The sequence below is a fragment of the Hydra vulgaris genome, chromosome 05 (assembly GCF_038396675.1).
Source record: "Hydra vulgaris chromosome 05, alternate assembly HydraT2T_AEP".
Taxonomy (NCBI): Eukaryota; Metazoa; Cnidaria; class Hydrozoa; order Anthoathecata; family Hydridae; genus Hydra; species Hydra vulgaris.
In genome coordinates, this window is record NC_088924.1 from 30,972,303 (window position 1) to 30,990,771 (window position 18,469).

Here is an 18,469-nt window from a genome sequence, read left to right on the forward strand (position 1 = left end):
AGTAGCAGTAACAAAAATCAACTTCTTCCACAACAGTAATTGAAAATATTCAGAATGGAGATTTACAGGTGTATGAATCAGTAGAGATTTCTTATTCAACAAGTTATATCCTTTTACTGTATCTGTCCCTATTTATTAAATACTGGGATAAATACATGTCAGAATTTAAATAATAAATAGTAAATATAAGTATAAAATTATAATATATAAAGAATTATAAATTTTTTTTAGCCCTGGCAATCAATCCCTGCTGAATTTTATAATTTTGCAAGGGCCAGGGCAGGATTTTCAAAAAGTCTTATTTTTAGCCGGAGACAAGGCTCCAGTCACTCCAAAAAGAGAAAGAGAAGCAACATTACAAGGATGTGATAATGCTTAGAAGTTGGCTGCAAGAGCATGTCCAACTTTGTTTACAACGCCTTTTTGCACCATGTCTAAATAAGAAAGGGCATCATTGAAAGATCCGCACCAGATATAGCTACAGTATTCCATACAAGGACGGACTGAGATTTATAAAGATAAAGAATAGAATCTGCAGTAAGAAAGTGTCGAGCAAGATAAAGAGATGCAACCTTAGCTGACGCTAATTTTGCAATGAATTTGATTTATTATATCCAAGAAAGATCTGAAGTAAGAGTTAATTCTAGAAGATGAAGATTAGATGACTCATCGAGTACATTATTATTCATAAATATAGGAAGATCTAAATTAATGATTGGCTTAAAAAAATTAAGTTCTATCTAAATTAAAGTTCACCAGTCACTGTGAGCCCCATGCTGTAGCAGAAGTTTGAGATCCTTTTCAAGCTCAAATGCCCCCTCCAAGCAATCAGAGGGTGTTGGCTTCTTATCAAGACAAGAATAAATGGTAGTATCATCAGCAAACAATGCCACCTTATATGTAAGAATATCTGGAAGATCGTTAATGTAAATTAAAAAGAGTATAGGGCCAAGGATAGAACCTTGAGGAACCCCTGAAGTGACAGGATATGAAGAAGAGTGCTTCCATCAAGAACAACTTTTATACTTCGATTGGAATAGAAAGATTCAATAATCTTAAAGGTGTTACCTAATATACTATAGGAAAAATGTTTATGGAGAAGACCAGCATGCCAAACTTTATCAAAAGCTTTAGAAATGTCAAGAGCAATAGCTTTAACTGCTCCACCTCTATCTGATGTATGATAAAACCTATCAGTTATTACTATTAGCAAATTAGCTTTAATTAGCAACAAGAATCAGCTTTAATCAGCAACATTAGCATTAGAATCAAGAATCAGCTTTATTCAGCTAGATTAGCAACAAGAAGATCGAAATCTGTATTGATGATCAGAAAGTAAGCTATTAGATTCAAGACTAGGGATTAAGTGTTTGTTAGTTAAAGATTCAAAAACCTTGCTTGTGATAGGAAGAAAACTAATCGGACGATTGTTAGACAAGTTAGATCGCTCTCCAGAAATTTATAAAAATATTACAGATGCCGCTTTCCAGCAGACTAGATAATAAGATTCTGATAAGCACTTGTTAAATAGTTTGAAAGTATAGACGATAGCATATCATAAGAGCCTAATTTTTGAGATGAAATACGAGGTTTTATGACCTGACAATAGCAGGCTTCGGCGTTTTACAAAATTTTTTTACAATTGTTTCTAGCAATAGTAAACAGACGCCTGTTTTCTGGAGAATCGTTTTGCTGATAGATATGGAAGTAATGGTTTCGATTAGGAATTGCATCAGCACCATGTTGAACCGTGGAGAAGAATGAAGCTTGACTTGGAATCGTTGAGAGGGAATAAAAATTTCCATGTCAACCTGAATCACATTATTCGGCAGGAAGACTAATGTGCTTCTTACATAACTTCTTTAAAGACTTTAAATATAAAGTGACATCGACTGAATTAAATGGGTATTGGCACATTGAAATGTTCATACATTTTTTGAGGGTATTGGTTTAGGCTGGCAATTTACAATAAATAGACTGGTAGTCTATTTATTGTAAGTTTTTAAGATTTTTTACTGTCTTATTTGCTAAAAAATTTTAAAAATGATTTTCTCTAGAATTATTATTGTTAGTGCTATTGTATTTTTTATTTTGAAAAAAAATTTGCTATTTAACCACTTTTTAACTTTATCTTAGATTCTAACAGTTATTAATATAGAAATCAGTACTTTTTTATGCAATTATTTTCAGTTAAGTTAGGTAACTAAGGTTTTTCACTCTAACGTTTTTGCATATAAAACCAACAACAATGCTAATAAATATACTTGTCTGGCTAGGGGTTAGAACCAACAACAATACTAATATATATACTAATATATATGCTAATATATAGTATTGGAAATATATAATATTTCCAATACTACTCAGAGAAAAATTATAGGAAAATTACATTTTATAATTTGATGATTTTAGTCTGTGTTTTAAACGCCTTTGTATGTCAGAGTGCAATATCTTTTTATTTAGAATCTTGTGGTCAACTGTATTAAAGCTTTTTAGAATTAATGAACATGTTGCATACAAAAGAACAATCAATTTTGCTTCAAATTATTTCTATCAATAAGATCATGGAAATATAAAAATAAGATAGTTATCTTTAATCTGAGTTTTTTAAGAAAGATACAATAATTAAGTTGTTTTTTTTAATTTTGCTCAATAATATTTTATTTAATAAAAATGATTAAAAACAATTAGTGGTAATATTTTATTTTATCTGTTTTCTCTGAGTTTCTTTAATGAATTTTGAATAAGGATTTAGTGCTGTCAGTATGGAGTTAATAATTCATTTGTTCATAACGTAAAAATCTTTTAAATCATATTTCATATCTACATATAAACAATGATGTAAGCTAAAATCTACTATATTGAATATTTAAAGATAAAAACTTATGAAAAATGATTTTAAGTAGTCCATGCAATCAATTCTTCAAAATAATCTGTAAATATTTATGGTTGTGCTATTGTTTCTATTGTTTTTTCCTTTTTTTTATAATCAGCATTATTAGTTTTTTTAAAATGTTGCAATAAAAGCTTAACAAAAATATTTGATCTTTTAGATTTTTTTGAAAATGGACATTATTTGAATAGCAATGAAAATTCAGGGCGCCTTGGTGTTAATGAAAGAGTTGATCCGTTAGGAAAAACATTAAATGTCACAAAAAAGTTTATTGATGCTTCACCTGCGATAAAAAAGAATCACGTCAGTGAATCAATTTTGTATGATGCAACATTGTAAGTTTATGTTGAACTTGTTTTTATTTAATATTATAATCAATTATTAAAGAATTATTTTATAAATTAGATCGGAACTAATTGAGCAACAGAATGAAACAAAACGAGCAAAGAAACAGTTAGGAAAATTACTTAAAGAGTTTGAAGATAAATTTTTCATTGACCAACACAGGTTGTTTTTTGTTTTAAGTCTGTCAAATAACATTACTTGTTTTGAAAAAAAATTATATTTGCTTGTTTATTTTAGTTGAAAATAAGTAAAAAAAGCTATATATAATGTCCTTTTTTTCAAACTAATTCAATCCCAACAAGGCTGAATACAATCACTATTTAAGTTAGGCATTACCAAAAAACAAAGAGTATTGTTAAAGAGAAAAGAAACAATTAACAGAAGACTTAAAGTTCTGTAAGTTTATGAATCTGGAAAACATGAAGGTAAGAGAAACTTTCAAAGCAATAAAATAAGTTTTTAGTGCATGAAGGGACAGATATAATGAAAGGATTTAATTGAATGATGAGTTAGCAAAAATGATTTAGCAAAAATGAGGTTACTCCAAAATCACTACATTTTTGCAGCAGTAAGCAGTAAGGAAGTTCCAAAATCACTATAAAAATTTGAATATGAAAAGTTTTTGAAAATATCATGCTGCTCTTCTCTATAAGGTCTCTTTTTACAGTGTATCTGGGAAAGTTTTTAACATTACTAAATTTTTTATTTCTAACCATAGTTGTTCTCAAAGACCAAAAATCTTCTTTATTTCCAGTAATTTCTGGGGTACCACAAAGTTCTATCCTTAGACCTGTATTGTTTTTATTTTAATCTGTTATTCCACCTATTTTCTATGGTTCAGATTTTTTCACCTCACCTAAAGAAAAAGCTGAATTTTTTGCTAAGAACTATTCATCAACATCTCTTGATTCCACTTGTTGCGTTCTACCTGATATTGCCAACAAACAATTGATCTATTGCTTGACATTCAGCTTGATCTATTGCTTTACACTCCAGCTTGTGTATCTAAAGTGATTTCCTGCTAAGACTCTTCTACAGCTAGTGGTCCGAGCAACATATCTATTATAGTCTTGCAGAAGTGTTCTCTGGAACTGTCGTCTATACTTTTAAAATTATTTAACAATGCTGGTCTTTACCATAAGATTTCTCTTTACAGTGTATTAGGTAATATCTTTAAAATTATTGAATTTTTCCTTTCTAATGGAAGTATAAAAGTTGTTCTCGATGGATAGCACTCTTCTTCATATTCTGTCACTTCAGGGGTTCCTCAAGGTTCTATCCCTGGCCCTTAACTCTTTTTAATTTACATTACCAATCTTCCAGATATTCTTACATATAAGGTTGCATTGTTTGCTGATGATACTACCATTTATTCTTGTCTTGATAAGAAGCTAACACTCTCTGATTGCTTGGAGGGGGCATTTGAGCTTGAAAAGGATCTCACTTCTGCTACAGCATGGGGCTCACAGTGACTGGTGAACTTTAATTTAGATAGAACCCAATTTTTTTCAGCCAATCATTATCGCATTAACTTAGATCTTCCTATATTTATGAATAATAATGTACTTGATGATTCATGTAACCTTCATCTTCTAGAATTAACTCTTACTTCAGATCTTTCTTGATTATCATAAATCAAATTCAATGCAAAATTAGCATTTGCTAAGGTTGAATCTCTTTATCGTGCTCGACACTTTCTTACTTCGTATTCTATTCTTTATTTTTATAACTCTCAAATCTGTCTTTGTATGGAATACTGTTGCCATATCTGGCGCAGATCTTTGTATGATGCCCTATCACTATTAGACATGGTGCAAAATGGCATTGTAAACATAGTTGGACATGCTCTTGCATTCACATTGTCTTAATGTTGCTTCTCTTTCTCTTTTCTATAAACATTATAATGGGATTTGCTCTAAAGAGGTTGCGACTTTTATGGCATCTACTAAAGATTGTTTTTGCATTACTCATCATTCAGTTAAGTCTCATCCTTTTTCTTTGACTGTTCCTAAGTGCTCCAAAAACTCTTTTTCGTCTAGTTTTTTTCCTCGAACATCAGTTCTTTGGAATTTGCTTCTTTTTTCTTGCTTTCCTGATTCATATAATTTGCAATCTTTTAAGTCGTCTGTCAATCGTTATCTTGCTCCATAAACTTCATTTTTTCACTTTCAGTAGCTTCCAACTCTAAAAGTGGTTGCTTGCAGCCTTGTTGGAAGCAAAGATGTTAAAAAAATTTTTTTTGTTGTCGTTGCAAAAATGATTTCTATGCCAAAAAGGTTGTTATATTTTATAAATATTTTATTGATTTATTAAATTTTTTCCTTAATATTTTGATAAAAATGCAAACAATCTTGTTCAGATCAAGGAAAACCTATGAAAATGAATGAGGAGGTTTGGAAAAGTCTAAAGAGCTACTTATAAAGGGTTATTCCAACTGACATTCAATGCTTATGTCTTATTGGTTGTATGCTATCAGACAAGTGCAGCCACAAGATTTTCAGTTTAAGAGATTATATCATTAAGTCAAATGAAAATTCCTACATTTAAAGATTAAACTCATTCTGCACAGCTTGTTTTCAACTAGTTGAAAAAGACATTAGGCAGCCATACACCAAAACATCTGCTGCCTAAAATGCTAAGAATAATATTCTTTCCAAGGATAAAAATATGTCAGATCACATAACCTCAATTGCTTTAAAGTTTCTAGTTAAGGCTGAAAATTCATTACAATTATCCACTGGTAAATTTTTATTTATTGGTTTATTTATTTATAATGACTCGCTACAATATTCTGTTTTAATTTTGGGAGAATCACTGCTACCTGTAGTACTAAAACCTAAGCTCCAAACAAATTTGAAGATCTCATCAGATTTATTCAAGAAATGTGCTCTTTACATGGATTAGATCCTATGAAAACCATTGTTAGAATTAAAATTGATGGAGAGCAGGGTTCACTAAAGTTTTAGTACCTTAACCTACTTTATATCATGCAAATAAAAGAAATTAAATTAAAAGTTCAATTGTAAATAATTTTCAGGTAATAATGAATATTTTTGATAAAACAAAGTAAGAGGAGCAAAGTAGAAATGAGAAAGACTCAGGAGTGAACTAGGTGGTAATTCTGGCTTTAACATGTAATGTCAACGAGAATAATCATATTATTGGAATGCTTATTAAATTAATTTGACTAAATCAGCTCAAATTTTTTGTGACTTCTGACCTAAAGCTCATAAACATACTTCTTGGCATATCAGTAAGAGATTTTGCATTAAAACATTAAATCTAAGAATAACAAAGCTATTTATCAAAGTGGTGAAAAACATACTTGTTGTTACTGTACTGGTACAACAACAGGTAACTCATCATGACTAATGAACTTTTGCCTCTTTAAGTTCAGATAACTATCCACACCAAGATGCAGGGTATCCTTATAAGACTATGAAATTATTCAATTATGTTATGCCCATGTTTGATTAAGGAAGATTCCAGAAAATTTATTTCTGATACTATCACTCCTTCGGAACTTCACATATATTAGCATGTTGTAACAAAAATTTTTGATATTTTTATTGTCAATGAGGCCTAAAATGTGGCATGGGTATAATGGTGGTGGACTGGATGGACCCAACTGTGGTAAAGTTCTCAAATTGTTGGATAAAATGATGCTTGAAACACCAATTCAGTTCCCTGCATTACATATATATTCTAAGTATATACTAAAAATGTTTCAGTTGCAAAAAGTTGTTTTGGCATGCTGCTAAAATCTACATACAGTTAAGATATCTTGCAGTGTATTGAATCTGCTAAATAATTAAAATACTATTGTAAAGATGTGTTTCAAAAAATATTATCACTTGGTTGCAGGGCTGTGGAGTCGGAGTCGCGAGACTTGTAGTGGCTAAACAAAATCACGACTCTGACTCCAATAGTAAAACTTCTCAGTATTTTACGTGCATTTACAAAATATTTAACCTTCAAAGAATTTTTATATATTTTACAAAAAAAAATTTTTTTTAATTATCGCATAATACTTTTTAAAGAATTCAAAGAATTTTTCAAAATTTTTTGCGTTGGAGTCGGAGTTGTACTCTGAAAATTTCAACAATTGGAGTTGGAGTTGGTACTTTTTTTTTTATGACTCCACACCACTACTTGGTTGAAAGTTCCATATTGTTAAATACCACCTTTTAGATTTTCTTAATAGAAATCAGAAACCTCTTGGACTTTTTTAGAGCAAACATCGGAGGCTGTACATAAAAATTTAACAAAAGTATTGAAGTGCTATGCCGTCGCAGAGACTAACAAAAACCATGGATTGAAGTTAAAAAAGCGGCTTCCACCTACAGATGTGTCTATCTATGAGAATTAAAAATCTTAAACATCTTTGCTTTTAACAAGGCTGCAAACAACCACTATAAGAGTTGGAAGTTACTGGAAGAGAAAGGATGAAGTTTATAAACCGAGATAACAATGAACACTGTAAAAGAATGGGACTTAATTAAATGACAAGTAATACAAGAATTAATTTTAGTAGATGGCACAAGATATGCTCTTTAAAGCAGCGCCCATTATAGTACTTATAGAATAGAGTATATATACACATATCTGTGTATATATATATATATATATATATATATATATATATATATATATATATATATATATATATTTATATATGTATATATATATATATATATATATATATGTATATATATATATATATATATATATATATATATATATGTGTATATATATATATATATATGTATATATATATATATATATATATATATATATATATATATATATATATATATATATAATACAGGCATTTTTTAGTTTATTTATATAATATATGCATTTTCATCTCTTTATCGAGCTCAACACTTTCTTACTTCGGATTCTTTTCTCTATCTCTATAAATCTCAAATCCGGCCTTGTATGGAATACTGTTGCCATATCTGGGGCGGATCTTCTAATGATGCCCTTTCTCTTTTAGACAAGGTGCAAATACGCATTGTAATCATATTTGGACCTGCTCTTGCAGCCAACCTCCAACCATTATCACATCGTCGTAATGTTGCTTCTCTTTCTCTTTTCTACAAATACTATAATGAGCACTGTTCTAAAAAGCTAGCGTCTCTTGTTTCATCTACTAAAATTCATTCTCGTGTTATTCAATTAAGTCTCATCTTTTTTCTGTGACTGTTCCTAAGTGCTCCAAAAATGCTTATTTATCTAGTTTTTTTCCTCGAACATCAGTTCTTTGGAATTCGCTTCCTTTTATCTTGCTTTTCTGATTCATATAATTTACAATCCTTTAAGTTGTCCTTCAATCATTATCTTGCTCTACAATCTTAATCTTTTCTGTTCCAGTAACTTCCAACTTTAATTACTGATTGCTTGCAGCCTTGTTGGAAGCGAAGATGTTTAAATATGTATATATATATATATATATATATATATATATATATATATATATATATATATATATATATATATATATATATATATATATATATATATGATCTCATTGTTTAATTTGAAAAAAAAAATTGTTTTCTTTGCATTTTATTTTGGTTTGAAACCTGTAATTTATAGAGCAGATCCAAAAGAATAATTCTAGTAGCACATTAAGTTATAATAATACCTTTAATCTAACCATTAAAGGTATTATTATATATTAAATTAACCATTTTTTAAAGAAAAATTAATGGTATTTTATTTATAATAAGAAATAGCTAAAACAATAAAAATTGTTTTTTAAACATTTTCTGGATTTCAGAAACTATCAATTTTGTACAAAGAAGGAATGTTAGGATTTTATTTTTAATGCATTCCAGCTCGTACATATACATATTAATAGAATCTAAAGAAAAACCTCATGTCTTTTGAAATCAACCTAAAACCCTTGCTAATTGTGTAAGCTAAAGCAGTGCTAACTGTGTCAAGATGCTAGTTTCATTATACCAAGTTTAAAGAGATATGCAAAAAAAATTGTTGGAAAAAAAAAAGAAGCATTTGAACAGCGTTGACAAGACTTTCTTTCCAACTTAGACAATTTGTTTGACATTGCTCATGCTGATGCAGTTCAGCTAATTAAAATAAATGAAGAAAGGATCTTCATGGAGCGCCAAAGAGAACCAGGTTGGCCTGGTCACTTAGCTGGAGTGGACAAAAAACTTATAGAAAATAAAGGAAAGATGCACCTTGGAAACATTGAGGAGGAAAAGCTACTTGCTAAATATTATAATTCATTAGCTCCATTGATATCATTTTATGAACCAAACAAGAAAACTCATCTTCTTATTCTGAAATAATAGATTTTCTTGAAAATAGACTCAGCCTAAGTGGTGCTTCATAAGTGCTCAACCTGATAAAACTAACAGAAAAATTTTATAACTCCGAAGTTAGTTGCCGCGTTAAATAGATGTCAGTTAAGTTTGAGAAATTCTGTATTTATAATTGAAGCTACTATTGATGCACTAGGGCATAACACTTTTCTATAAGCAAGCCCTCAATACATTTCTGTATTGAGGACTTCCTTATGGAAGTTCAGAAATGCAAAGAGAGCGGGCTTAAGCTATAAAAGTTAATTTTCAAAACGATATCCCTGATATGGTTATTGTCCACAGGGATGGAAAACCATTGCTGGCTCTAGATTCACCTGAATCTAAAGAAGAACACCTCTAAATAGCTATTTAATATGATGATAACTAACAACTTATCGCTGTGGCAAAATTGGACAGCTCATCAGGAAGCGAACAAGCACAGGCTGTTTGGAATGCCATTATCAACTGGAATCTTGAGGACAGAGTGCAGATTCTCTATTGTAATACAACTGTTTCAAATACAGGTCATAATAATGGTGTATGTGTGTTTCTTAAACAAAAAACTGTATAAAGATATGCATATTTTTGCTTGCCATCATCACATATACGAACTAGTATTAAAAAGTGTATTTAAAGCAAAAATCAGGCAAGTAGCTATAAGCCCAGACATTCCGTTGTTTAAAGAGTTTCGAGAAAACTGGAAAAAGGTTGATGCAATGCAAAAAAATACAAATCCGTAGAGAAAAGCTTGTTTACATGTTTCAAAAATTAATAAGCTGCTAGATTTCTACCAATTTAAATTGAATAAAGAAATAGCTAGAGATGACTCTAGAAATTCAAGATTCTGCCTCCAGGGGCTATGTACCAAACTGGGTGGATGGCAAAAACCATTTTTATAGTTAAAAATATCATTACTAAGCTCCCAATTCAAAATTTCAAACAAGGATAAGGCAGCCCTATCGGATGTCTCTCTGTTTATTGTGACATCCGACATTAAATTCTGGCTCCAATGCATTTTGGCAGTAAAATACCTTATGAGGACTTAAACTTTTTGAAGTCCATGAAAGCTTGTGAAACAATAGACAAAAACATTTCCAAAGCAGCTTTACAGAAGTTTTGCCAGCATTTATTTGACGATGATGTTGATCAAGAAACTAAAGTAAAAATGGTTCCTAACTTAGTTAAAGGAAACCCATCAGCTTATGATAAATGTTACATAGCATCCAAAAAAGAACTTTGCTGCCCACTTTTTGGTATGTCTTTTATGTAAATTTTGTTTCCATTTTCTTCTATAGTTTACAAAACAATTGATAACAGTTCCTTCTGTTTTAATTTCAGAGAAAAACATTGATGACTTTGTCTCTGTCAAAAGGAAGCTTCTATTTAATCGACTCAAAATTGATGACAGTTTTCTGAAGATGAGCTCTTTTTTATGGTCAAATGATGATTCATTTCAACAAACTAAAAGGAAGCTATTGACACTGAGAGCAGTTAATTATACCGCAAAAAGAGCGGTTAAATTAATTTAAGACTTTCATGGTTTAATCGCTGTTGAAGGAGGAGCAAAGCAATTTTTATTACCTTGCATACAAGAACACAGAAACATATATCTGGGTGTAAAAAGGAAATTAAATGAATAATTATTTTACCATAAATACATAATAAATATAATTGTGTTTTATTTACTGAATATAAATAATGAACTCTACAACGTCCCTTAAGATCCATACTAACTTTTCAACTTAAACTTTGTCAAATAAAAAAAAAATCGAGGGTGTGTGTTTTGAAATTCGAAATTTGAAATTCAATCTTATAGCCTGGGACATCCTAATATATATATATATATATATATATATATATATATATATATATATATATATATATATATATATATATATATAAAATCTTGTTTACTTTATTCAACAAAAGTTTTATAAATCAACATCAAATAAGTTGAACAAATTATTTTGTTTTTAAATCGACATAAAATAAGTTAAACAAATTATTTTTTTAGGAAAGTGCAAAAAGAAGATAGAATACCCAAAGAACGAGAATACAGAGAGTATAAAGTAACAGTTTGTTTTTTAGTTTCAGAATTTAGTAGATGACTCGCACCTGGTAATTTCTCAGCATAATCTAAGATACACAGCGTAATTTTAAATTATAACATAAACTAAAATTCACTCAAGTTAAGAACTAAATTATATTTTTATTTTATATAATTATTTTATCCTAATTTATTAAAAGTTAAGCGCTCAATTTAAAGCATAGATGTGGAATGAGTTTTGATGTTAGTGGAAGAAAAGTTGGAATAGTAGCGGGGAAGAATTTTAAATAATGAGAGAGGAATTTAAAAACAGTTCAATGAAAGAGGAATTTAAAAACAGAATTAGGAAACAGTTATTATAACTGTTATATTCAATACAGTTGTCAATTATAATTTATAGTGATACCAGCTAACCATGTATGATGTTTTATTTCATGCTTTCTTTGAAACTTAAGCAGAACAATTCATTTTTACAAAATAATAGCAAACAAAATCATGGATTCAAATTTTTTCAACAAATTATTTAAAAATAATTTTAAAAATCTAAGTATTTGTTATTATTTAAACAAGAAGAACAGTGTGTCATGGTAACGATGGATAACATTTTCTTCTGGAGTTAAAGGTGGTGTTCTATGTTATTGTTTTTTGCAAAAGTAAAAATTATAATTGTTTAGCTATGTATAAGTTATGTAATAAATACTAAACAGTATGGTAGAATGTAATAAATACAGTAGAATGATTTTATTTCAAAAATTATCTCCTTAATTTCAGAATATTATCTTCTTATTTTCAAATTTTCATATAAAATTATGTAAATCAAATCCATAAGTGAGCTAATAATTTTTTTTATTTAAATCAAACGTGCACATATGTCAGTTAAGTGATGTTAAAAATAAATTTCTAAGATAATTTTGGAAAATAAAATCTTTCTGCCATACTATTTTGTATTTATTAAGTAAATTATCAATATTTAAACAGTTTTTACTGTGCAAAAAATAACAACAACATAGGACACCACCTTTAACTCTAGAAGAAAAAATGTTATTCATTGTTACCTTGACAACATGTCTTTTTACCTCAGCAATGCTTCTTATTTAACAAGTTACACAAATAGATTGTCATCCTCAATTTTATTTTTTTAAATCTATTGAACAGTTGTATTTTTAAAAATAATTTGGTGGTTATTATATTTAAATGATTATTTTGAATATTTCAATTTACCAGTTTGGGAGTCTGCTTAGGGGTCGTCCACAAATTATGTCACGCAATTTTAATGATTTTTGGCCTCCTTTCATTCCCCGCCCACCACCCACCCTCCTTGTCGCAGCATCATAACTAGAGGTTAAAGCCATGCTTAAAACATAAAACTTGCTGGCTAGCAGTAGTTATAAATGAAAAAGTTAACATTGTCTTGAATAAAGAGTGTCAATTCATGTTCATGTTGAAAGAACTTAAATTACTTCTTTTTGAATTCAGAATTAATCCAGTTGTTGAAAACATTGGCTCCACTGATACACTAGAAGTTAGAATGCTAAAATATTTCTTTGTCAGCACTGCTAAGAGGGGATTATTGGTGTGGAGATTTTGCCGAAATAATAAATAACCTGTTCATTGTCTGTCGTTGGTGTATGAGTAATAAAATGCTTTATTTCAGATTCGAAATGATAATTTTTTTCTGAAGAAACACTTTTCTTTATCTCATGAAGTAGTAGTTTTTTAGCACCAAGTCCTGATTTTAAATCATTATTGTTGCTTAATTCTGACATAACTACAATTAGATGAAATAAATTTACTGAAATAAATATTATTAGCAATATTAAACAAATTAAATATTATTACTTAATTATATACTATATAGGTAATAGTGCAAATTGTTAATAATTCAATTAACTATTTTAAATTTCAAATAATTTTCAGTAATTGTTGCTAAAACAATGACTTCTTTTATTGATGTAATGATGCAATTAATTATGCAATTGTCTATACAAATAATTGTTTAGACTTAAAATACCTAATTATTCCAATTTTATGTTTTATTGCATTCCCTAACAAATATTTTATTTAATTTCTTGTATATAAACTATTTGTGCCTGGATCTAAATAACAACATATCTTATAGCCTAAGTCTTTGGTCAATTTTCTTGGAGCTACATTCCTTTAGTTTTTTAATTTCATTTAGATCACAAAAGTCTTTTGGAAGAAGCTTTTGTATTTTGTGTTTTACTAATGACAAAATCAAAAGAGAGTTACTAACACTGACCACAAGGTTCAATAATTCAAATGGTTTTAAAAAGCTCACTAATTCAGAAATCAAGTCTTGTTCATAATTGTTTAAACAAAGATCTTCCCTGCCAAATTTTTCAAGTTTAATTTCTACAGGATTTATAAAGAGAGCAATGTTTCATCTTGTGCGTATTTGCTGTTTTAGGCTATTATGCTGTTTTTTTTTTATAAAATTGTACTTAATTTTCTCTTTATATGCGCCATCAAAAAATTTTCTTCAATTATGTTTCAATCATCATAAATTGGAAATTGTTCTTCTAAATCGTCAATGCCTTTCACTTAAGCAAGAAATCAAAAATTGTTGTACAATTTTATATTTGCTTCACGATGGTATTCCTCTAAAAATAAAGCTAACTTATGTGATCTCATTTCAATATTAAATGCAAGATATGAGCCAGACAATGTTGTTCCTTTGAGCCTAAGAGTTAAGAGTAAATATGATGAAAACTAGAAGTTTTCATCTTATTTACTGTACCATTGTGCACAGTATGTAACTTCATATCTCTTATCTTCATGAACTATGTCTTTGATAAAACTATGACAGTTTTTACCTGTATGATTTTCTAAAGGCAAACATGCAAGAGTAAATATTTTTCCATCCTAGTTATTATTAATAAGGGAACACTTTAACTAATTTTTTTTTACTTGTTAGTCCAACCATCAAATCAAATGCCACATCAAAATCGTTTAAATTTCCCAATGGCGATCGCGTTAAAGATTTGTAAATTGAGAAACTTGACTTATAACAGAACCTGTGGGAAGTCTCAGCCCAAAGTTTTTTATTAAAACTTTTTAAACCCCACATTATCAACATTAGAGGACAGTATTAGATCTATAGCAAACTAATGGGCAAGATTGCGACTCACATCATATTTCAATGAACTAGCTACAGAGTAATAGTAGTCTGTTAGAATTTTGAAACAACCAGGAATACATAAAGCTGAAACTTTGTTCAAGTGAACATATATATATATATATATATATATATATATATATATATATATATATATATATATATATATATATATATATATATATGTGTGTGTGTGTGTGTGTGTGTGTGTGTGTGTGTGTGTATATATATATATATGATAAGTTACCGAAATAAAAACCCTGTCATTTGGATCACTGGAAGCTTTTTTGGGACTAATTAAAAAAGGGTAATAATTTTTATGATTTTTGTTTTCAAAAATGTTCTTTTCATATATCGTTGGAAAGATAATTTAATGCTGATTTGTATTCGTATAAAAACTATTTTTTTTAAGGGTTTTGATTTATATGGGTTAAAAACAAGTTGTTTATAGAATATGATTAGTTATGTTTATGAAACAAATTATAAAAAACACAGTAATAAGATTCTCCATAATTTATTGTTTTTTTTACTATTTATCTAGTATGTACCTCTAATATCAAAAACATGAGATAAAATCTAAAATAAAAGTTATTTAAAACAATTTGATTTAAGACTAAAAAATCTTATGTCCTCAGTTATGTTAAAGTAAAAAACATATTTTAAGTTTCTAATTATGGAATGTTCCATTTATATTAAAAAATCGTTATTAAATGTTATCGGGATAAGAGCATTGTTTTCTTTTTTCTATCTCTAGTCTTCAAGATTAGGATTCAAACACTCATTAAGTAACTTCGATTCAATAATTTGAAGATGGGCGTGTAACCTATGCCTCTTTTTCAGTTGGTGGTAACTTATGAGTTTAATGATACCTTTGCAAGTCATTTCCAAATACATTTGATATCTTCAATGAAAAGACTGCTTTGTAGTTATTTTTTATACTTCCTGTAGTCATTGTTTTTATACTATCAAAATCGAATTAATTAACAGCTACTTTATAAGAAACAGTCTAGTATTACCTTAAGATGTACACTAACCACCTTAAGTACCACCATAAGATGTTCAATAGAATATAATACTAGTGGAATATCTTTGTAATAATAAATATCTTAGTTTCATGGTACATAATGTAGATTATGTAAATTTATAACATATAGCAAATAGTATAACAACTATAATTTTGTCATTAACTAAAATATTTCAACTAGTGCTGCATTTTAAATAATTTTAAATGCCAAAAATGCTGCTGTACCAACTGTTGCTGTACCAACTGTTGCTGTACCAAGTGCATCCTATATCCAAAATTTTGTCATTAACTGTGATATTTCTTAAAAGGTTTTCTTATTAGACTTAAAAAGTTGGGGTTTCTATTTCCGTATGTTGCAGAGGTGGTGTCACACCTTTAACATGCATGTACAAATAATAAGTGCTTTTTAAGCTTGCTGATTGTGCAAGTTAATTTTTTGATGATCCAGAGATGATTATCTTTTCCAGGCATAAAAATGTATCGTAGGAGAAAAAACATTTACATGTTTTTTCTCCTATGATACAAAAGCATAGCTATATCACTGTTCATCAGCTGCAACTACAACTTTGCTATTTGATGCTAGCTGTAAAACGTTTGAAACAATTTTTGTATTAGCATCTCTTAGGCATATATGTACTTCGAGCCCTGCCGCCAGACCCCTCCCTGCCCCCCCTCCTCATTTATTATTTTTCACTTGTTATCAGCAACAGCAAAAAAAGTCAGCGAAAATTGGCTTTAAAAATTAGAAAATAATTATTTCAGTCTCTGATAAAAACAAAAACTATCAGTGAAAACAGGCTTTAAAAGACGCTGACCAAGTAAATCTCAATTTGTCAAACATGAGCTTTTGGTTTATTTCTTAACAAAGTTTAAAACTTATATCAGCATATTAAATCCTATTAAAATTATTATAAAACAGCTGTTAGAAAATGCGCATTTGACCGCAAGCCACACTAGAAATAAATAGTTTTATGCTTGTTTTATGTTTTATGCATATTTTGTAAAAAGTATTAGTTTAAATTTATAAACTGAAATTTTTATAAAAAATACTTTTGATGTAACATAAAAATAATTCCCACCCTCCCCCCTTTTTATTATAACTACCCCGTTTATTAAATCTGGAATAAAATCCCTCCCCCCTCTTTTAATCCCCTCACCCACCCCCTACCCCTCCCACCCCCTACCTCTCCCACCCCCTTCCCCCCGACCCTACCCCTCCCACCCTCCTTTGCATTAAGGACTCGAGAGTACCTTATTTTTTTGGGCTAATAAAAAACGCTTCTGGACAAATATCAATTTATTATCATTATGTACATTGATCATATGAAATTTTTTTCCTTCTTGTCTTCTTGCATGCTCATTTGATTTAGTTGAAAAAGTTGCATATCCAATAAACATGACACTTACTACTCCATAATTGCATTTGATGTATGTTGAGTACAACTTGCAAATCTTGCTGAATTTTAATCCTTTTACCCATCTTTCTTGATGTATCAAAGCTCCACCATTGATTACAAATTTGAAAAGTTTTTGTTTTTTATTTTATCTACTTTGCATTGAGCCTCTTTAGGTAAAAGTAATTTCTGCAGTGAAGATTTATCTGGTTTCCTCATCAATCCATTTTAAATAACAAAAAAGGGTTTGGTAGTCAATTAATAACTAAAATATTGTTCAACATTGTCACCTCTTAGAGCAATTGCAGCAAGTTGTTATAAATCATCAATCCTATTTCCTCAGCTTTTTCACAATTTATATCATATAATTTCCATAATTTCCAATGATGTAGACAATACCTGTAGATAGAGAATGTAAGTTTGAGTCTTGATATATATATATCAAGACTCAAGACATCCGTTTATATATAAGCGGATTTTGTCTCCTTAACCACTTTTTAACAATTTATTTTGAAAATATCTACTCTATTTGACATGGTGATAAATGGTTCTTGTTCTACAAATTTCTCAAACTCGTCTTCAATTAAAGTACTTTTCATTGCTTTATACCTTTATATATTTTGGGCCAACGAATCTAATGAAACAACTTAAAATATTTAAAAACGAACATAACACTCAAAATTTAAATGTTTACCACAATTTTACTGGGGCGAATCCAATCACAAAAATGCTGATGTAGCTTGTTTTTTTTTTTTTTTTTTTTTTTAGGATTTGTCCTATATAGTTAAGTTATAGTTATTACAAAGAATTGGAGAGTGGTCTTTTCTAAAACAGAAATAAAAACATAGTCAAATCTACTTAAATTTAGTGCTGGAAAACAGGTATTTTGATAAATTAAACGAGAAAAAAAAAGTGTAATTTGATAGTTTTGTAACTGAAACTGATTTGGCAACATCAAACTGTTCTTTTAGTTGTTGTTGACTAGCTGTTTCTGTTTTCTCTGTAATTTTATACAATCTGATCCTAAAAAATTATAGTTTCAAAGGTAATAGAAAAAATAAAAACATCTTCAAATATACTTAAATTTATTACTTATAAAACATTAGTTTCATATTTATCAAACTAAGACAAATAAACTTAAAAAAAAAGGCTCCAAAACAAATAGAGCACTTGGAAAGAAGTTCACGAAACAAAAGTAATATACAAAATTTAAAAATTTAAAACTCAAAAAAAATTAAAATTTATTAGTTATAGTGTTATAATCATTTGCATCAATGTTATATGTTTGCCCTGATTTT

General features: G+C 29.0%; 1 protein-coding gene across 1 annotated transcript in view; it reads left to right on the forward strand.

Moving 5' to 3' along the window:
- The window catches only part of LOC136071956 (protein FAM13A-like), a 182,882-nt gene that overhangs the window by 153,944 nt on the left and 10,469 nt on the right, over nt 1–18,469 (forward strand). Inside the window, exons 28-30 of the mRNA XM_065797910.1 lie at nt 3,054–3,228; nt 3,299–3,400; nt 11,585–11,639. Coding sequence (XP_065653982.1) covers nt 3,054–3,228; nt 3,299–3,400; nt 11,585–11,639 — 332 coding nt within the window. The remainder of the gene's footprint in view (nt 1–3,053; nt 3,229–3,298; nt 3,401–11,584; nt 11,640–18,469) is intronic.